Below are 22,695 nucleotides of genomic sequence, written 5' to 3'. Positions count from 1 at the left end.
TTACTGAGCTTGCTATAACATCTCCTGGATCCCACAAATAACACCTTTTTTTTATTTATTTATTTATTTTTTTTAAAAAAAAGACATTTATACTTTATTAATTAAAGATTCAATTAAATTTCTAATTAAATTAATTAAAAATTCTATAAGAACAACAGAAAAGTGCAAAATAGAAGACAACTGTAAGCATCTGCTGCAAGCAAATTAAATGAAATGATAAATTAAATAAATTAAAATTTTTATTCCCATAAAAAAAATCCATAATTTATTTATTATTTCAAATGTGCAATAGGGTTTTTAAGGTGCAATAATTCTTTATATCATTGTCTACTACTACAATATTTGGTGCAATATTTCAGCCACAGCAATCCTCTGTGTGATTATTCAAATGTTACACATATTGTATATATTCTAATTGTTATTTTTGTTTAGGTATATCTTTGTTGTTCATTGTTGTAGCAATGCACACATCTTTATATTTTCATATTTCAAACTTGCACACTAGTTTATACATTGTATTGCAGATGAGACAGTTTTTATATTTTTCACACTAATAATATGGCACATTATCCATGTTATAATTTAAATATTCACATATGAGTCTTTCTTAACATTTATATTTTTACACACTTACATAGGCTACTCAGCATACTAATTATTATTATGAAATATTTACATACTAGTGCATTTTTTGTTTTACTATTTATGTATTGTTTTATATTTTATATTTTTGTATACTTGTGCTTGTACTTCTATTTGCAAGAATTCTCTATGCTGGCATCAGAGTGACTGTAACGAACCACAATTTCCCCCACGGAATCAATAAAGTATTTCTGATTATGATTATGATTATTAAGTACATTATGCATGCACTAGTACCACCACGGCAGCAACAAGTATTTTTATCATGGATAATTCGACCAATAACTAATTTTTTAGACTTTAAAACGCTGATGAACAATAAAATTAGAATTACCGCCTCATGGTCATATGCCTCCACAAACAAGTCGAACCTTGACCACTAACTTCTAATCATTTCATTCTTGAGTCGACAGACAGAAAACCAAAAAACATAATACCTCTGGCCATAGCTATAGCCGGTGCGGAGCCATAAAAATGCAGATAAACGTTTCCCAGAGTCCAAGACAACATTTTCAAATTGGCTATTTTGTCTGACAAACAGTCACAAAACTTAAAGATATTCTATGTGCAAATGTATAAAACTAAAAATGAAGCAAATTCTCACATTGAAGAAGCTCGACGCGAGTGTTTGTCATTTTTGTTCAATAAATATAAAGAAAATGGTTGCTGATTGCTTTCTGCCAACTAATTAATTAATTTCTGGGTTTCGCTTTACATTATATGTAAAAAAACATGATGTTTTTACTCAAGAACCCAAGACCACTTTCTTCCTTTACCACCATCAATTTATTCAATCTTTTAGCTTCAATATTTCTCCAAAGAAGTGGAATAAAGTAATGAAATAATTACAAAATGGAAAAATAGATCAGATAATAGATCATATTCACAGGTTTGATTTAAAAAAATAAAAACATGACAGAGAGAACTCAGACAGTGAGAGATGAAACCGTGTTTTTTTAATCTCCCTGTAGTTTTTCTGCTGACCGTCAGACCGTCACAGCAGGCTAACGGAGGTCGGGGCAGGTCAGCGTGCAGCTTCTCGCCTCCTGCAGCACCACAACTGACTAAACCCAAGTTGATCACCTGTGAGGTCAAATCATCTACTTTAGTGCTTGTGCAAAATAAAAATTCAGAAATCAACTACTTAAAAAAATAATGTAAGAGGAGGAGAAACAGGAGATGACACATCCTACTGTGTTAAATAAAAAAAATCATTACCACACACAAAAAAACAGAATGACAGTGAAGACAGATGAAGTAAAATGTTAAGTACTGATGTGTACTAAACTATTAAAAACTGAGCACAGGTAAGAGAGGCAACCAGTTGGGCACCACCACCATCGCTAGGTCCACATTGATTGTTGCTGCAATGATACCCTATTTACAGTGAGATGTTTCACATCCAATCACAGGATGCAACAGACGGCAATAAAGAGATTTTTCTTCAAAAATAAAACAAAAAAAACCCACAAAAGTAAAGCAGCTGTCCCTTCACAAAATCTCTTTACATCACATTAAAAATTAGCACTGCTGTGAGCTGTGTGTACAGTATAGATTCTTTATAGATATATATTTATGTATAATATATACGGTCATTTCTTGTATACACGAACATAAACTCGTCTCATTGTAGCTAGCCTGTGCCTTTGGCACGATTACTTACAACTCTTCTGTTAGATTCCAAAGCTATTTAAAATATACTTAATGCATAAAAATAAAGATTTTGGCATTGTCTCACTTTACTCTTCTGATTGGGAAGTTATTGTGAGAACTTCTCATGTGAAAGCTGAGTTCTCTCAGTGCTGCGGTTCCTCTGCCAGGTGAGAGCGGTCTCGTCCTGTCAACAGGGAGCGCTGGGAGCTGGACCGAGCAGAGGCGGGCTGGGGACGGGAGCCGCCGCACCTGTGCGGGTGGTGGGGGGGGGTGACAGGTGCGGCTCGGTACAGATATCCACAGGGTAATGACGACCTTGCGCTGCACAGCACAAACAAAACAATACAGACGATGCTAATGAAATGCCCGGGGAGCTGCGCCTTGTTAACAGCGACCTGCTTTGTTTTTTCTCCCTTGCTGCTGTGCAGAGTTCTGCTCCCTGTTGATTCACCCGATGCTCTCTGCTGTCTTCAGGTCCTGCTGAGTCTGTCCACTGAACCCGAGATGAAGAGAGGCAGGAGGACATTCCCCTCTCTTCTTTTAGTCAATCATCCATCTGCTCCTCCAACCAAAACAGCCTCCTTATCGTCCAGAACGTCCTAATCTCAGTTTTCAGAGCTGGATCTCAAAGGTCTTGTGCAGCTCCGTGGAGAAGGGATTTGTCGGGGAGGGTGTGGTGCGCTGGCGAGAGCGGCTCTCCAAGGCTGCCCACTGGGCCTCAAAGGCATCTTCCTGCGGCTGTGGCGGCGGCTGGGTGGCCGGGGAGGATGGGGCGAGTTGGGACGGAGCGGCCCAGCTGTCTGCTCCGTTAAAGGTCACACTGCCGTTGGATGGCTGCAGGGGGGCGGCGGTCACTGCGGTGGATTGTGGGGGTTTGATGAACGGGCTGATGTTGCCGACGGCCTGGTGATCGTGCTGGGGCGTCGTGGAGGCCGGGACGGGGAACGGCTGGGGTTGCGTGGCCGAGCCAAACACATTAGCCACCATCTGTGAGGGAGTGATGCCGACCACAGGCACGCTGGGCTGCGGGAACGGCAGCCCGTTGGGCATCGGGAAGGAGGCTGGAGCCTGAGCGTGGAAGGCAGGCTGGCGAGGCGGCAACATGGGCACGGCGGAGGGCAGAGAGGACATGAAGGCCACCGGGGGAACAGAGGGAACAGACGCCACGGGTATCGGCACAGGGGCGGGGAACGGCTGGGTGGGAGGCGTGACCGCTCCTATTATCGGATTAGGCTGCGCCCCTCGAACAGACTTGGTGACTTCTTCTAACCACCGGTCTGCTTCTGATGGTGTGCGTTTGTGGGAGGCCGTGGGCGGGGAGGATGTGGGAGGGACCACTATCACCGGAGTCGGGGATGACCAGTTACTTCCTGTTGACAGAAAGCGCACAGAAAGACAAAACAAAGTGAGTGAAAACAATAACAACAACAACAAAAAACAATGAACTGGGAGAACAACAAAAACAGTTCATCAGTGAAACAAAGAAATACTGATTCAAGGTTAAAAGTTGAAAATAACAGAAAAGATTCATCATCCTGGTTCTTATATAATGCTGCTTTAGTCCTTTGAAACCTGAAGCTACATCACTTTTTCTGCTTTCAGACGCCTTTAACTAGTATTTAAACCTCTGAACCGCAAGCAAACTGATGCAATTTCTTTCAAAAACATGGAGGGAAAAGACAATAAGCAACTTAGGAGGAAATGTTAAACAAAATGCAAAAAATTGGTAGATTTAGAAAATTATTTTTAAAAAGCTAGAGAAAAATGTCTAGGCAAAAAGAAGAAAAGCTAGGAAAAAACTATAATTGCGTCTGAATGAATGTCTTAATGCACTGTCTCTGTGTCCAGGGTGAATCTGGCATCTATACTCTATAAAAATGAAGAGCATGAAAACCTCTAAGTGCCTCTAAGTGAGACAGGCCTTTATTTGTCAAAATGTGTCACCACAGCTGGCTAGTAAAAGGACTTAATTAGGACAAGGGTTTAATTTTAAGTTTGGCGGTACTGACGCCTTGTTATTGCATACTCATCTTCAAACCATGATGTACTGACAAAAAGACCTTTCAGGGAGAAGACTTTTACAGTAACTCAAAATATACAAAGTAACGTCCCTTTTTAATGTCACTTATTCCTCATAATTAAATTCTCAGTGCATCCTGTGACATGCAAACTTGAGGTGCTGCTTACCTGGCTGTGCCGAGGCCGGGGCCCCAGCTGGGGTCTTAGCCCAGGGGTTAGTGTCTCGAGCAGGCAGGGCGGGGGGCAGAACTGGGGGGTTAGCAGCAGCAGCAGCAGCAGCAACAGCAGCAACAGAGAAGGCGGGCGCTGTGCCGTTCACTACAGCAGATAAGAGACAGAAGCTAGTACAAAGCAAGCCTGTGCGTCGGCTGATGTGGACCGGTGTTTGGTTGTTAGACATGCACAACATGACCGTGCAGTTAATCAGCAGTCTGAACACGTGTTAATCACACATTCGAAATTAAAAATGTAATCATGACAAAATGAAACTCAAAATGCAAGCAGCTCAATCAGTGCTGGAGCTGTATTCATTCCTACAGAGCTGAATAACCACGAAATCAGCCAAAATGTGGGCAAGGAAGGAGAGTGTTGGCCGGAAAACTTGGCCACAGATAACTTTTGGCATTTATCTGCAGGAAAGAATCTATCAGCGTGTGATGAGTTTTTAGTTTTGCCTGGCAAGTGCAAAACTAAAAACTACTTCCCTACAGTTATTCTAAGCTAAAGGCTCTAAACTAGGGTTCCTGCAGCTTGAAGCAAGTTCGATTTAAGAGTTTTTCATATTTTTTTAATGCCACTCAGAATAACCAAAACTGAAGATGGATAATTGTGTTTTGCCCAAAATGTTTATTTTAACATAAAATAAAACATTTTTTTTGACTGAATCACGCTGATCACAATGAACTCTGCATGCGAGATTCCACTGCTCGTGATAAATTTAAGAGGAGAAATTTTTGTAATTACTTAAGGAAAAGTAGATGTTGCTAATTATTATGGGATTTTATAAAATAACAGCATTTTTTTTTTTCTTTTTTGCAAAATCATACTATCCATGCCTCATTTTTAAGACTTTTGAAAAATTAAGACCTAATTTTTAGATTCATGAATTCAATGTCTTTTAAGACTTTTTAAAAATCTGCAGGAACCCTGTAAACTTTAATTTTTAAAACTACAAGAAGCTACAAACTTTTGCTATAATTGTTATTTCTAACATGATGATAGTTAATACTGGAGTAGCAGAAATATGTGACTTCTCTATATAAAACTTGACTGAATCACATAATCGCACAGATCCCATCTGAGCCCGTCACACCGCAGTCGAGCACGCAGTGACCCTTCGACTGAGTCCATCAGTGTGGATGTTCCCAGTAATACACATTAGATATTCAGGGTTGCAGAATGTTTTGCTGGTGTTACCTGGTGCTACCGGAGACTGTGGGGATGAGGCTGGTTTGGGCATTGGCGCTGAGGAAAAGGGGTCCTCTGGGGGGCCGCTGAACGCTGAGGTGATCTGAGTGCACAGCGAGCTGATGCTGTCACTTTCTCCTTCTACCTCAGGGACTGGAGGGCAAACAACAGAGAGAGAACAGAAGCAAATGTAAAAGACATAGAAGACAGAAGAGTATTCGTCTCCGTCAATAATAATCTATATTACTAATCAGACTGAAATTAAAGCCTCAGTCAAGTTGCACTTACAGTTTACATACATGTCTGTGAACACACATGCTTCACACACAGAAGATCTATACAATCACTGCATTTTAAGGTGGAAACCCGAGATTAGTAACACCAGTTCAGTATCTGGCCCAATCTCTCTTCTTCTGTTTCATAGTTATGATGTTGAATAATGGCCAGAAAAGTGTTTTTGCAGAACATTGACCTTTTTGATATAAAATGTCAGCACTTCCTCATCTTTTCCTTTTTGAAATTTGTTTGAAATGTTGTCCCAATTACAATATATTCTTGAGTTATGGCCAAAACCATGTTTTGTGAGGTCACAGTGACCTTGACATTTGACCAAGAAATTCTAATCAGCTCATTCTTGAGGCCAAGAGGACATTTGTGCCGAATTTGAGGAAACTCCCTCGAGGAGTTTATATATTGTTATCACAAGAATTATCCAAATGCAAGGTAAAATTGACTCTGACCACAAAATCTGGTCAGTTCATCCGTGACCAAAGTGGTTGTTTGTGCCAAATTTGAAAAAAATCTACATGTTAACAATAATGCGACGGCTACAAGGTTATAGAAACCTTGACCTTTTACCACCAAAATCTAACTCAGTTCATTATTCAGTTCAAAGCAGATGTTTGTGTCAAATATTAACACATTTCCTCAAGGTGTTCTTTAGATCTCATGTTCACAAGAATAAAACAGACGAGGTCACAGTGACCTTGACCATTGACCTATCACCACCAAAATCAGTTCACTGTCAAGTTCAAGTGGATGTTTGTGCCTGATTTAAAAAAGTTTCCTCAAGGCTTTGTTGAGATATTGCATTCATGAGGACATGAAAAACATAATGCCTGCTGTGACAGCTCAAACCATCTTCTTTGTTTCTTATTTTCTTTGTATTTCTAAGATGGTTTCTTGCAAAAACAGATAGATGCAATTAAAAGTAATTATCAGGTTGTGTAGAACAACAAAGGAGCTGCGGACACAGACAGCTGGATCCCAGACTCACCTGTATTCTTCATAGGGAAGTCTGATTTGCGCTGCATGGTGGAGGGCAGCTCATTCATGCGCAGTGACATCTGTCGTTTGAAGGGAGACGTCTTCTGACTGAGGGCCGGGAAGCCCCTGAAGGAGCCCTGCCTGGCGAGAACCTCCGCAGGTGCATGTCTGCGTGGTATCACCTGGGGTCCCAGGTTGGACATGGAGAGAGGCGGAGAGGACGAGGGGGATGGCGATCCGCCCGTCGGGTGTGTGGAAGAGTTCGTCACACTGGTGGCCGAGTTTCCAGCAACCTTTACATCTGTCTCCACTGTGAGAGAACGGCAACGGTCAAGGAAAGAAGCAACAATGAACGAATAAAGCGCTAACACCAGCTGAATGAAATTTGTAGGTTAAACTAGACGTTCATTTTCCTCGGTTAGGGGTTGACAGTCTGTAGATTGGACTACAGACCGTTTTTAGCATCCTGTAGCTGCCTCATGACTTCCTCCCGCTCTGCTGCCTCTGTTGCCGTGGTAACACGAAAGGAGCCCTCACGAGTGAAAGTGGTTCTGTTGGCGTCAAAGGTTGCCGTGACCCCGCACTCCTTCTCCCGTTTCTGTTTTCGCTCCAGACAGGCGGCGAATGCACAACCGACAGCATGACTGAGACGCTCCCCCTGACACAGACGACAATCTTATTTTTTACAAAGCTCCGAGCACAGTACTGAAATAAAGGTTTTTCCCATTATATACATTGTAATAAAGTCATTATGAACTGTACAATTTAAGTGACACAGTACACTGAAGATTGCATAAGATCATAAATGTACAGAGGGATAAAAGGACAATTAAGTTCATCTATAAAAAGATTTAGATCAGAAGAGTGAGCGTCCTTCAAACTTAGACTTCAAAATGTGTACAAAATAATGTTCAACATCGAAAAAGAAAATAGTATTATCATATTATAATGAGTTCTTACTGAGTCTTTAATGGCCATAAAACAATGGCAGATCCAGCGTCGCGTGGTGCCGTCCCTGCAGATGTAAGAGAACGCTCTCTCAAAGTTACGGTCCGGAGCGCAGAACGACACCTTTTCTATTGTCTGGTCCAGAATCAGGTCCTGCAAAAAAAAAAAAAAAAAAAAATCACTTCATTATGTTATAAGATTTAAAACACAGTCAGAGGTAAGTGTCACTCTGTCGAGTCAATTTATAATGTGGGCTGAACGACTGCAGAGTGAACAGTACTTCAGTGTGAGGGCCTGGCTTCAAGAGTGCTCGAATAAGACCAAACTACTATCAGCTCCAGAAATTACAGTTGGCAGCCAGTCTGCACCTCTTTTTTAATATAATTTAAGAGAACATAAAGGCAAAAATATAACTATAAAATATAACAACCCAGACCAGGTCAACACAGGATGCAGGACTTTGTATTTTCTCACAAACTGCAGAACTTGCTCAAACTTTTGAGCCCTCTTTATTCCTTGAAACTAAAACTCACAATTAAACATCAAAGAATATATTCTTAACAGGAAAAATGAAATTGCAAATAAAGCAAAATTAACTTTAACCTCAGAGACTAGATTCAAATTCCAACATCAGGGTTCCCGCCACGTATTACAGCTACGCTACATTACATCAAAAGCTAAAGAAAATTTGCCGTCATGCTACATTACATGGACAATTATCCATGGGAGATTACAGTAATCATTTTATTACACATAACAAAATCTCACAACTTTTCAGAAACTTTCATGTTTTTCACTATTTCCATTACTTTTTTTGTTATTAGGTTTTCAATAACTGTGGAAGCCCTGAAACATTTTGAGGATTAAAATTTGTGTGGTGGCCTGGCTGGCTTTGTTAGTAGAGTTATTAAAAATTAAATAGCCAATAAAGAAAGAGAAAATATAATTTTATTTTCGTTTTTATTTTTTTGAGGTGGATTTTTTTCTATTTCCTTCTGTTTGCTACCACCTACATCTGTCATGAAACGTAAACATGTAATGTCACAAACACCATGAAACAGCTTTGTTGTAGTACCAGAGCTTTCCAGCAGGTGTCAATGTAACCTTTCCTGTTTACTCCCCTCATATCTCCTCCTGCAGGTGCACTGAGTACATATTTACAAAGAGGGCCTCTTGGAGGTCAGTAGACCAAAAGTACAGCAGCTTCGCTGCCATTATCAGCTGCTGAAGCTCAACGGCCTCCACCTCTAAAGCCACTGAAGACTCGTGTACTTCCTCTGGCAGCTCTTTCATTTTGATCGAGCCGCTTCCGAGCCGGCGATGGAGCACTAAAACGACTTATTATTACCTTTGTTTTGTCGTCTACAACACGAAGACCATCTGCTGACACCCACAACACAGCACGGACTGGCTTCTTCCCAGCCTGCAAACAAAAAAAAAAACAAAACAGAGAAAGATACGAGTGAGAAACGAGGAAACTTTTTAGTCTCTCTGTGCCCCAATAAAATGCCTTTTTGTACCATTCCTTGGTACCAAATCATCAAACCTCCACACACACACAAAGCACACCTGTAAATAAAGAGAAAGCATCAGGTAAGAGACAAAAGAGAAGACACAAGTCTGGAGTTGTGCCCAAATTTTAATAAAAGAAACAGGAAGGTTGGTATGAGAACTGGTGCTCTGATGCAGTTGACAGTGGTGGCCCCGTTTGTCAGAATAACAACAATAAAATATTTGTGTGCGCACAAAAGGTAAACGTCCATTCACACAAACTGTTCATTGTTCCATTCTTGATTCATGGAAGAAGGCTGACGGGAGAGAAGGCACGCCTGTTAATACAAAACACACACTCTCACACACACACACACACACACACACTGAGGTGCCCCACCCCAGCCTGAACCACCCCACCTGCTCAAAGACACATGCATCATTGTGTTTGTCTCTCCAGACAAATCCCCCCTCCCTGTGTGTGAGTGTTTGTTTCTTCCAGCCTTCAGATGTGATCAAAGGGTGAAGTGTTACGTGAAGAGGAGGAAAAATAATAATAATGCTCATACTAAAGAGACACACTCAGACACACAAAGCAATAACTTACTTTTGCAAAGAATCCTTTGAAGAATTTCCTGTCCTGGAAGTGGATGTGGTAAAAGGGGAGGGTGGGTGAGAGGGGTGGAGGAGACGGGGGAGGAACAAGGCATGAAAATGTTACCTAGGAAGTCTAAAATTGTCTGGAGCCCACAGGAGGGGGATTTCATTTTGCAGATTTTTCTTTTGGTGGATGAAGCTGGGTTATATGTGAGTGAGTGAAGCGATGGATCTGAGGGGTGTACCACGAAGAGAGATTAGTGGGTTAGCGAGGGATGTTGAGACTAAAGCCAGACTTTTCCATGTTACAAAAGTGGCTCTTTTTTAACCTGACTAGATCACCGTGGTCCCTAACATGGCCAACATGGCTGGGACCGGTTTTGTGTTCACATTTTCAACCTTCATTCAACAAAAAAGAACTTATTTGGGAATTGGGCCACTCTACAGTGAAGAAATGTTATAAATGCAAACTGTGTGAGCCTTAATGTTACATAAGTAATGCCACCGAATAATGCAATCACAGCAGAGCCAACTGTATGCATTGCCACATGAACGTGATGCAAACAGTTGGTGATGCAGAAAATCTAAGCAAAGATATTGTTTTATTTTCTTTCTACTAAATGTGTCTTAGGATGTTTTCTCACTTGGTCTGTATCAGCCGTCCAATTGGACTCAGACTGATGACACAGCATCTTTTTTTCTCATATATGTGAACAAACGAACTCAGGTCCCTCTGAAGCGAACCGAACTCGGGAGGTGTGGTGTATGGTTTGTTTACATGACATAACTGATGTAACAGAGATCCATATTTAAGGGATTCAGTGTGGAAGTGTGTTGAAATAAAGTGATGCAGCACGACAGTCCGAAGTGAGCTTGCTGTAAGGACAAGTGGTAAGAGGTCTAGAGCTGTCACAATATAAATGAGTGTGAGTGGTGAAATTCATTTTCTGCCAGCATCCCTCTCTTGCCATTTGCAGCATCAGTTTTGCTTTTAGTTGTAATAATTCTTCATAGGCAAATATACTTGCTGAATGGCGGCTTGTTCCACGCGCAATGTATAAAATGACTTTATCACGAATGCTGAGTATAAATTGTCATGTCGTTTTTATAAGCCACCGGTGCTTTAGTTCTCTTGCTCGTTCCTACAGCTCTCTTCCTCTCAGAGACACACACACAGAGCAGGGCTTTTGCAGAGCTACAGTGTGATGTGAACTGGAGAGCTTTTTGTTTGTTGCCTGCTCACTGTGAATGAATCCTCACAGTTAAAGGCACCACGGTATCTGATTAAATGTCCGCTAACGCTAACGCTATCCAACTGTTGACCAGAGGGTTGGAGGTGTATATAAAGTGTTAGAGGCAACACTTCCTACCTGAAACAAGCCAGATCCTTCATAATAAAAGCACCATGGGCCCTGCTTTGATTTTTTCAATTTTTAAAATACTTAAAAAATAAAAAAAAATATATTATAAAAGTACTTTAACTTTCTTATAACAGTATTTTACTGATTATTTTAACAGAAGTGTATTCAACTTTATTATTTGACGGTAGCTACTTTACTTAACTTTATTCAACTTTATTGTAACTGCAGCTCATTCAATACTTTTTTTATTTTAGTAATTAACATTACTTTCAAGGACATCTAAAAATATTGCAACATATATTGTGTATCGCCTATACATATGTAGCCTTAAAATACGGCAATAATATTTTAAAGCCATATCACCCAGCCCTCGGTAGAAATAGGTGGCATGCCAATGGTCCATTTTGTGCAGGAATCGAGTCAAACGATGTACCAAATGCCCTGTTTTATGGGAGAACGCAAAGATCCTGAGGATTAAGCCTGGGTTAATACAGATAACCATCCTCTTAGTACCAGTTATCTCTGATTGGGGTTTTGTCGAGCCACAAAAAAACGCAAAGAAAGCCTGGCTTTGTTGAACTTGCTCCGTGGTACACCCCTTTGGTAGCTGCACGAGTCCATACTGTTGGATGTTTTGATGGGTGACACTGTGGCTGTTTTTGTCTTCATGACGACATCTGTTAGGACTACCACACCCGAGGCCAGTAAACCTCCTGACAGCAGGAAGTAACACCTCAGGGTTCATCTGCGGTTTAAGAAAACAACAACAACCCTACAAAGACTACAACAGTCCCACAGCTAGGACAGCACCTCAAGCTGTCTGGACAGAGGAGATAAAGATGGCAGACCTTCAGGTGTGCGTCTGTGTGAGTATGTTAAAGAGATAATCCCAAATCCCATTTTATTCTTTCTCCTCTGATTCCTACAGCGTGGTCCATGGTCGTTCAGCAGACAGAAAAAGATTCCCACAGACTGCAGTTTGACCTCTGAGTCGAGACTGTGACTATTCACCGCCGGTCAGCCGGAGTCAGAGGTCAAGTTTAGGTCGCTATAACCGCATAAAGAAACCAAAACCACCAGACCCGGCCTAGTCCTAATCCTCCCTTCTTCCCCCGCACCCCAAGAGTTCCTCTCCTCCCCATAAGCTGTGAAAAGGAGTGCCACTCTGCTCCTGTTACACAGCCATGGTGGAGACGGCACTCCGAGCACCATGTTAATGCATGATTTAACGTGTTAACCAGCACTGGAGATTCATTTGGAATGAGCTAAGCGATTGTTAGTGTGTGTATGTGTGTTTGTGAGAACCACACAGACATGCAGATGGCGGTGGAGCCTGTGCAGCTAGTATTAGTAAGCTATGGTTAGGGGAGAAAAAAAATCTCTATAGGGTTTGAGATAACTACAATGGGAGGGCAGTGTGGGGGAGGGGATTTGGAGGTATTTCGCTGCAACACCACAACAAAAACCTGCTTAAAAAGACAAAAAAAAAGTATAACAAGAACAAAAAGGTAATACAATATTGAATTATGTAATGTGTGAACTGGGATGGAACTACGAACTTTGAAAGGAAAAAGCTTTTTGGACAGAAAGGACAGCTGAGTTTTGAAGGATCAAGGTGAAGCCAAAAAAAATGAAACAACTGAAGCAGAAAACTTTGCCAACAAGCCATACTTCTTGTGAGAAACAATGTTGTGCATACTTTACCTCTTTGTAACCAAAGCCAAAAACTTTCAGTGGCACTACCAGCTGGTGGCATACAGTCATTTCTGTCCCCAAAAAACAGCACTAACCACCAGCAGGATGTTCAGCAACGAATAACAGATCTTGTTTAACGTTCATCTCTGGCCTACTTTTTGCAAAAACTCACACCTTTCCAATGTCTGCTTCAAATGTGAGACATCTACATCTACTATAAGAGAGAGTGCACTTTATCACAGATAGCTGAGATGTTACTTTATGTGACAGGTTGGCGAATAATCTAAAACCACCACTCTGCAGAGCAGCTATAGGAGGGAGGATGGATGCCAACAAAAATTGACATCAATTTCTTGAGGACAATTTTGTCTCGTATTATGAATTTTTGCAACCAATAGAACAATAAAACGCATTGAACTCAGAGGGCAATGTTTCTGTATGTAACTTTCTTTTTTTGGATGACGAAATAAAAAAAACTTCCAAAAAACTGGACCCAGTGTGCAAAAGCCTTTTAAGTCAGCCTGGGTCATTTCGGCAGATGATTAATACTTGTGTTTTTCATTTAATAAGCCATTCTTTGTATTTCCTATGTAGAACTTCTGGAAGTAACAATCTATACCATAATAAAACACAACTCACAGTGCAAATAATATGTGTGCATATTCTGTCACAAAGTTTTTTTTAGTTGTTTTTAGGACATGACTGGAGAGTTACTTTGGCCTTGTTCAGATTGCCAGACCAAGTCTGGACAGAAAACAACCACATAAAATGGATTTTTTTGTCACTGCTATTGCTATGTTGTTACTGATACTTTGTAATGTCTGAACATACAAATCTGATATGATTACTTCCAACAGTACGAACGGTCTGTCTTCAAGGCCTGATTTTAGAAACAAATCTGAGTTGCCTGCAGTCTGAGTGTAGCCTTAGAGCAGATGCAGCTCTGGATTGAATGAGGATTTTGTTTTGTAATTTCCCTCATTTGGTGTTTACTCTGGAAATATCTGCAGTGGGGGTGGAAAATCATCTGAGGCAGCTTTTCATACCATGTCTCACTAAACGTCTTAACTGAAAGCACAAGCTAACATTCATGCTGTCTGATGGATAAAATGTCAATGATGCACCCCGAGGCGACTGGGTGAAATTCCTTCAGCATGTCAGAATCTCCTGGTGGGTCGCCCCACCCAGCCAACACAGACAAAACACTCCAGGTCACTACGAGCTTCTGAGTAACAGCAAAAACATTTCCCACTGCGAGAACACAGAATACACCTCCAACCCTGGGCCCCTGGCCAACAGCACCAGGAAGTGATGTCGTGATGACAACGCAAAAGGGCAGCTTGGAGGTTGACGGTGCCGCAGTGCAGCCTCCTCCTCCTCCTCCTCCACCCGCCTCCATCCTCCCCTCTGAGTCACGGGTCGCGGAGCTGTGAGAAAACTCTCATTACTGTCCCAAAGGCTGCTGGGAAAACAATGGAGTCGGCTCAGAGCTGTAGCTGTCACACACACAAACACACACACCATCGTTTGACAGCTGGACCACCAACACGCACCCTCCAGGCACAAATTTAGTCACACATTCATTTTCTTGCTCCTCATTTATCAGGGAGCATCAGCTCACTCTTCATCTCTCTTGCCCCACTCAGAGACTTTAAAGGGACATTTCTCCAGTTTTCAACCAGCTTTGTATCCTAACAATGTGGGTATTATGTGTGAATGAACTGTGATAAACTTCCCTCCTTTTTGCCCAGGTCTCCCTGCTCTTTTGCGATGTTTGCTGGTTCTTGGGCTGTTGCTTAAACCACAGATTGAACTTGCTTATTTTGTATGCCCGCCATCACAGACACAAAAATTATAAATGCAGATCAAGAGAGAGCCACCTCGCTCTCTTTCTCTCTCAAACTCAGACTTAACTCTGAACAAATGGTAAAACTCTGCAATAATGATCAAATATGAACCACAACTGTGTTACTGTAGCATCTGTTTCTAAAAATGAACCAAGATTTTGTTGCCTGTCTCTCACTGTAAATGTCTTAGGGAAAAGTATTTTAGTGAACTGTTTAGCTGTAATACAAGAATTTGTGAACAGGAAATGGGGACCATAAGGTTTCCTTTATCATGAAAAACTTAGACTGAAAAATCTGATGTCAGATGGTAAAACTAAGCAGTGCTGATCAAATACAAACCAAGATCATTTTGCTGTATTGCTATTTCTGACTTAAAATGTTTCCAGAAAGATATTTTAGTGCACTGTTTAGCTGTAATGCAAGATTTTAAACTTTCAGACAAGCAACTTGCATTATGTCACCTGACATTGAGGGGGCTTACTAGACTGAAAGTTGTAGATTTTCTATCTCTTAAGAAAGTGAATGCCACAGTCCCTTTTGTCTGTTTTCTCTGGTCACTTACCACCAATTTCAAAAGTATTTGTCTCTCTTTACTGCAGAGACTTTTTTAAAAGAACATCTTTCCAGCAGTGAAATACTTATTTAAGCACTCATGCTGCCAGATTAGGTTGGTGCCGTTAGGGCTGTCTGGCTGCAGATTTTCCGGAAACAGTCCCCTACGGATATATAAAGTGTCTACAGGTGTGGGCCTGGTTCCGGACCAATATATTTATTAGCTCCCGGAAACTGAGTTTACTGCTGAGCAATATTAACTGTCTCCTCTGGTAGGAATTGTATTTGTTGCCTAGCAACAGTTAGCTTATTAAAGAGTCAGTGAGGATGAGCCGGGATCTATCAGGGCCTTGCTAATTGTATATCTACTTAGAGGCTGGCCCTCGTCTAGTCTGGACAATCTAGCTTTGACAGGGATAACTGGCACCGGGGCAGTCACACCGTATACCATCACCACGCTCTGCTTGGCTCCAGGCAGCAGAGTCAGCCTTGCTGTCAAACCCCTTCTTTTTTTCCTGCAAACCGCCACTACAATAAAGATGTCTGTAAAACTGTTTACAGAGACCTCAAATGGCATCAGGGCTGCCCCGAATGTCCATGATTCAAATCATCAGCCGAGAACCCCCGAGTCAAACCTCATTTTGTCAGTCAAATCATCTATTTAAGCTGCGTCACTGCAGACAGAGCAACACAGGATAGCAACATGGAGGACTACACTGTACAATCCTACTCTTGTCTGGAAATCACTACAAAACTAATCGGAAATGAAGGTCAGCTCAACTCGTCTCTGATGGCTGCTCCACTGCTCAGAGCACTGGTGCTGAATGTTAATACTCCTGTAATGAATTTTTAAACTGTGAAGATTTATTATTTGTAATGCTTTCCCAGAGCCTAGAAAAGTTATTGTTCCTGTGTAATGGCATCTAAATGTGAAGTCTATGGGACAAGCCAGCAGACCTTGGAGACAACATTACTCCAATACTGTGTAATGGACAAGGAAACAATCCTGGAAGATAAAATCTGCAGTGTAAAAGCTCCTTTCATCAGAATGAATAAGCACAATCTTGGAACTCAGCATGCAACCAAATGTGAGATTGCACTATAGGGCCCCTTCAAGTCCTTTCTTTGTGCCTCCTTCACATTTCTACACTGAATCAAGCGACGACAGTGTCATTGTGCTCCAGTGTGCAATTATAGACAGCATTTCAGCATTGTGGAATCAAAATAGGTATGACGGACGTGACACGTAACACAATAGTGTCGGCCTCTAGTACATAAAACATATGCATTGGCAGTGCTTTCTAAACATTAGCAATGGCATGACATGGTAATTATCATTTAAGGGCCCGTGTTATATGGTGGTTGATCTCGTCCTCTGTACGGAGGGTAAAGAGCTCCTGAATCTCTGTTTTCCTCATTTGTGGAAATTTACAGCTGCTGTTCTTCTTCTTTGGGTTAGCTGCTAACTGCTATGCTATAGTTTTTTTAATCTCTGTGTGTGGGTCACATGCGTTAGATTTTGTCAAAACATCATATCCGTGTTACCCATGGTCCCATCCTGCTGGCTTTCCCATTTATACAGAGGTAGCTTCGGCGATGTCACTACCTCTGATGTTGCCCTAAAAAGTCGAGACAACTCTGTTCCCCCATTCGGTGATTGTACCTTTATAAAGAACAGCAAAGTGGAATAACAGCCTGAAATTCCCACCTTAAAGAGCAAGGCAAAAGGGGCTATAGCAAGGGTATTCAACTTTGCCAAATGACAGGAGGCAAGGGGCCAGTTGTAGTGGTTCCATACATATTTGGAGGATTTTTGGACATTTCTAAGATTTTATGACATTTTTAGGATTTTAGGACATTTCTAAAAATGCAGGATGTTTCTAGGATTTTAGGACTTTTCTCAGATTTTAGGGCGTTTCTAGGATTTTAGGACCTTTCTTGGATTTTAAGATATTTCTGGGATTTCAGAACATTTCTAGGATTGGTGGCTGGAATTTTATAAAATTCTGGGCTTAGCTAGGACCTCTGTACAGGGTACAGAGGATCCTCCACTGGCACTTTGTTCTATAAACAAACTCTATTTTGATGCTGTTTTATACACTTGGTTACCTTATGTATACTAAAAGTATAAAAACAATTCCCAGTGTGAATCACTTTATTTTTTGATTGCTAATTAGAAAATGGTTCGGAGGGCCATATTTGGCCCGTGTGTTGCAAGTTGAGTAACAATGGGCTACAGTAAAGTCTATGGGAAAGGCTTGCAGGGCTGGGGAAGGACACAATACTCATGTGTAGGGGCTGCACAACAAGGAAACAACCCTAGAAAGAAAAACATCTGTAGTGTAAAAGCTCCTTTCATCAGAATGAATGAGCACAATCTTGGAACTCAGTGCAACCACAGGGATTGTTCTTTGGCACGTCCTGTAAGGTGAGCCTCTCAGACACACAGGTGGACTGCAACATCCAGACCAGGACTCAGCTGGATGAAGGCCACTGAGCAGGAATGTAACAGTGCCATTTAAATCAAAAACATCGATTGCCAGTGTTGCCATTTTTCCCCCCCAAAAAACAGTGTGTAGAAGAGGGCCTTGAGATGATGCCAACCTGACTCGCAATTTGAATGTGGCAGTTAATTTCCCACCCTGCTTATAAAAGGGGATCAATGAAGCAACGTCTGTGCAGGCTGACAAATGCATTTTCTGGGTGGTGATGAAGCAGCAGAGGAGACAGAGGAGAGAGTGTTGTGAGGTTAAGAAGGGTCAGATAGTTGAGGCCCACAGGACGACAGGAGCAGAAGTGCCCGCCTCTCCTTTTGAGTTGGCTCCATTTTGTCCACCCTGTTAAAACGACTGTAACTCAATAAGGCCTCACAGCCTCGGGCTCTGTGTACACCATGTGACCTCATCAAGCTCCAGTGTGTTTGTGCTGCAGTGTGTGTGTTCATTAGGTTTGTATGTGTGTGCTCAAGCTCTGTGTAACCACGAGTACATACAGTATGTTTGTGTGTGAGTACAGTATGTTTGTCTGCTGTGCCTCTGGGTTTCGCTTCTTCCATTGTGTGTTTGTGTGTGTGTTGGGTCTTTTTCACACAAGTGATTTACGCTCTAGCACAGAGTGTTTTCTGCATGCTCGTCAGACACCAGAATGTGTCAATATATGTGTTGAAATGTGAAGAAATGTGCTTCTGTACACAAGTCTGTGTGTCTTAAATAGCTTCTGTTTTATTACACCATCATACTGTATACTTCATCATACACTTCCATCATAATGGACTATCTAAACTTTTAAGGTTTAAATGGGTGTCCAACTAAAACACGGGAATGGCAGGAATATCATGCTGTTATGCTGCCTCACTTTTCTGTATAAAAGGTACAGAGTCGTCTCCCCTTTGAGCCGGCAACAGAGATTAGAAGGACAGCAGGATGAGACCTTGAGCTGGAGAATCTTGAATGAAAATACACGAGGAACTGGACTATAACAAGGACTGTAAATTATTATTATTGCCATGTTATTCAATTGTTATTGTTTATAAAGTGCTGCCACTGGAGTGGCATGATGCTGCCATTTTTTGTTCTGTGTAAAAAGGCAAAGGCAGTGCAAAGAGCGGACCTTAAAAGGGCTTGCCGTAGGTGTTTTACATATTTATGACTAGAAAAACTTGACACACAGCACAGAGCTACATCTCAAATTAATATTAAGGGTCCCAGCTTTCAGATGATGATGAACGGTTAACCTGCTACCCCCCTTTAAAGATCCGCTGTCCCCTCTTAGAAAGACAAAAATAGGTTTATGCTGGGTGTCAGAGGGTTAACTGGTATGAAAATGTAACCATTGTACTGTCCATTAAATTTAGCTCATAAAATATGAAAATTAATCTTGAGCTTGCTTTACAGTATATCAGACTAACAAATGGCTCTCACTGACTCAAGTAGCCTTCAACAGCTCATTGAGTTGAATGTGTAAAACGACTAAAAGGCCCTTAAAACAATTTTATTAAGCAAGAGGAAAAGGTCCAGAATAAACAGGGTGTGAAGTCTCAATCAGTCATTTAAACTGAAAGCTAATCGCAGACACTTGGAACAGCAGTTTTGTAACCTTTGCGCCACATTCAAATATAGTCCCGAAACTCACGACATGCTCATCCTCCTGAATGGACTCACAGCTCAGGTTTGGCCCTGACTACAGAGAATCTGCCTCATTCACTTGCAGCAGTTTGTGACCTGGGTGGGGCCTTTGCAAACAACTGACAACATGGAAAAGCGATTGCTTCCCCCTTCCCCTCCCCTGCTCCCCAAACTGGAATTTGTTCCTTTTGCGCAAATCTGCCGCAATCTCCTGCAGCAGGAAGTACATGTCGGCATATCTCCTCAGGCTGAGACAGCAGACGAGGAGAGTGTGTGAGAGGAAGAGACATTCAGAACAGATCCAAACACCCCTGGAGGTTGTCACAGGGTCACGATGGGTGGAGACCCTCACTGAGAAACGGCAGAAAACAGCCACATTCAGGCCTCTGTGTACAGAGTAAACTATGACACCAGCGTGCCTTAAAGCAAGGTAGATTTAAGTCTTTTAAAGACATTTTTTTGATGCCACAGGGAATAAAGTTTAAGACAAATGTGTAGCATAAAACTTGAGTTTTTTGTCCAGTGAAAAAGTTAGATTATCAACATCAAATGTTGAACAACTCCTTTTTAAAGTGAAACACAGGGAAGACAACGAACATTTTATATTATCATGAAAGTTTCTTATTGGTTTACCAACAATAAGTGGGAAACATCTGGCATTCCTGGTTGGTTTTCATGGCCATTTTGTGTTTCTCAATCTGACTGTTTGGATTCCCATCATGCTGTTTAAGAGAATTAATTTATTAAATGATTTAGCAAAAAAGAAAAAAAAAAAAAAGAGGTTACCAATTATTTTGATATTTTATGATGCAATGTCAGAAAAAATAATTTTAAAGAACTTTTAAAGATTAACTAATGTCTATATAATAATAATTAAGGCAATTAAGGCAAACTTTTAGATTACTGATTTCAGTGCCTTTTCAGAATTTTTAAGGATCCACGAGAACCATGGACAATAATAATAATAATAATAATAATAACAATAATAATAATAATAATAATAATAATAATAATAATAATAATAATTATTATTATTATTATTGTTATAATAATATTAATAATAATTATTAATAATAATAATAATAATAATAATAATAATAATAATAATAATATAAACTACTTGGTGACAGATGTAGGAGGGCTGCCATGACATAATGGAAACGTTAGAAGGAGTCAGTGGGATGTCATTAGTAGCACTGTGAAGGAAACTACTGGAGGAAAAGATAATAAAGGAAGTAGGATGTCTGGTATTTAGCAGCCTTGTTCCTAGAAGTTTGGAGGGGTTTTCTAGTCAAACCTACCGTCTTCAGCCGCTTCACTGCATCCTCGCAGATGTGCATGCCTCGGGACTCCTCCACCTCCACATGTCCCAGGTACTGCAGGGAGTAGAGACAGAAAGATAGAGACAGAGTGAGTAATGCTCTGACAAACCTGTCCCGTGGCAATCTCTGCTGAAGTTTAACTACGGTTACATTAATAAACTCTGCAATGAGATTGGGTATTTAAATGAGTCCAGACTGTCTAACATCCCCTGGTAGACTGGCGCTGGTGATTTATACACTTAATTAATTACCATTTTCAGGTCAATCGCAGTTCAATTGCTCCCTTGTTGATGCCTAATGTTATCGGTGGAGAAAACACTTTCTGAGAAGTATAAAGGAGCAAGTTCCTAAATCTTACATTAAGTGTTATAATGATGGGATTACAGGAGAAAAACAAAAACACACATAGGGGCAAGAAGAAGCCGCTTTTTCCTTGTACACTCAGCACGGTCACACATGCAACCAGTTCCTTTGCATACCAGTTGACTTACACCTCATTGAAATACATTATTTTTTCTCTTTTGGCCTTCATAAAATTCCAGCTAAGAGTGGCCAAGTGATACCGTCACCTTTGAAAACTGACTTTAAACAGTTTCTGTTAATTATGTAATCTTTTTGGTATTTTGGCCTCATTCCCACTGTACAAAAATCTCGCTAAGATCTTGCCTTTTAATGCAACAGGAAAGGTAAAAATCGGCATTCACACCAAGACCAAGCCTGTATAAGAAAGAGATTAAGAGTAAATAACCCCCAGTGTGATATTCCTGCCTTGAACAGGCAGTGTAAATGCAGCTTTAGCAGTAATGTAATATGAAACAGTCTGTGGCTTTTATTGATATCTAGTGTCGCAAAAATCTGTTTTTACTACTGTTAGTTTATCTACTATATGACGTGAATGTCGCTGTTCCACTGAACGTGTTGTGGAGCCCTTCACACTTTAACACTTGGTATGGAAAACAAAATAAATTGTCAAATATTTGTATTGACCAAGCAAATACAATTCGACTGATTCGATAATTCTGTGCTGGGTACAGCCTTATTGCCCTTTATACTGCATGTGTTGCTTAATACTTGACATCTTAAGCCTTTTTCCCTTCCTTATGCATCTTGAAAATAAATAAATTTAACTGAACTGCCTCCACTGACGTCAGAAGGATCAGTTCACCTTTAAAAAATATACAATAACCTTCAAGGATAAAGAGCGTAGGCCCTATAACACCATATACGCCACATAATGAGAGATAATTGCTTTGACTGTCATCTAGTAACTAATTAATCAAGAGACTGTCAGACTCAGCTGGGGGGGCGAGACCCCGTGCCCTGACCATCAGGCCTTCCTACGTGAGTGGGATTAACTGGAACTGAATGAACGGAAAAAGCTGTCTCCTCCAGCTCAAACCTCCCTCCCTCCTCCCTCCCTCCCTCCTCCTGGACCTGAAGCAACATCACACCCTGCTGTGTGTCACTCCAGAGTCACAACCCTGACCGCCCCAGAAGCCATTGTGCGTGCAGGACCGGGGAGGAAGTCCTTACCCTTTCCTTATAGATACACACACACACAGACACAGACACACACAGACACACACACACACACAGAGTGACGCTGACCCACGCCTGTCACCCCCCCACCTTCAGGCCTTGCTATTTTGAGAGTGTGACGCCACGGCTGTGAGTCACACTGTCGGCATATTAGAATACACATGTGCACACACACATAGATGTGCACAAAAAACCCCCCAAAAAGCGCATGTATGCTGAGGACAATACTGAT

General features: G+C 41.2%; 1 protein-coding gene across 4 annotated transcripts in view; it reads right to left on the bottom strand.

Moving 5' to 3' along the window:
* Positions 1–1,409: 1,409 nt before the first annotated feature.
* Positions 1,410–22,695, bottom strand: part of numb (NUMB endocytic adaptor protein) — a 61,622-nt gene continuing 40,336 nt past the window's right edge. The window contains exons 3-11 of one of the 4 annotated variants that reach the window (XM_042500074.1): positions 20,904–20,978; positions 10,034–10,066; positions 9,284–9,358; positions 7,948–8,088; positions 7,441–7,645; positions 6,998–7,297; positions 5,731–5,874; positions 4,483–4,632; positions 1,410–3,665 (exon numbers count right to left, since the gene is read on the bottom strand). In XM_042500074.1, the coding sequence (XP_042356008.1) occupies positions 2,908–3,665; positions 4,483–4,632; positions 5,731–5,874; positions 6,998–7,297; positions 7,441–7,645; positions 7,948–8,088; positions 9,284–9,358; positions 10,034–10,066; positions 20,904–20,978 (1,881 nt within the window). In that variant the 3' untranslated portion in view covers positions 1,410–2,907. The remainder of the gene's footprint in view (positions 3,666–4,482; positions 4,633–5,730; positions 5,875–6,997; positions 7,298–7,440; positions 7,646–7,947; positions 8,089–9,283; positions 9,359–10,033; positions 10,067–20,903; positions 20,979–22,695) is intronic. The other 3 variants (XM_042500076.1, XM_042500075.1, XM_042500077.1) reach the window with 3 other exon arrangements.

This window comes from Plectropomus leopardus, chromosome 14 (assembly GCF_008729295.1).
Source record: "Plectropomus leopardus isolate mb chromosome 14, YSFRI_Pleo_2.0, whole genome shotgun sequence".
NCBI classification, from domain to species: Eukaryota; Metazoa; Chordata; class Actinopteri; order Perciformes; family Serranidae; genus Plectropomus; species Plectropomus leopardus.
Note: the sequence above shows the minus strand (reverse complement) of the source record. Positions and strands in the feature narration are given on the sequence as shown.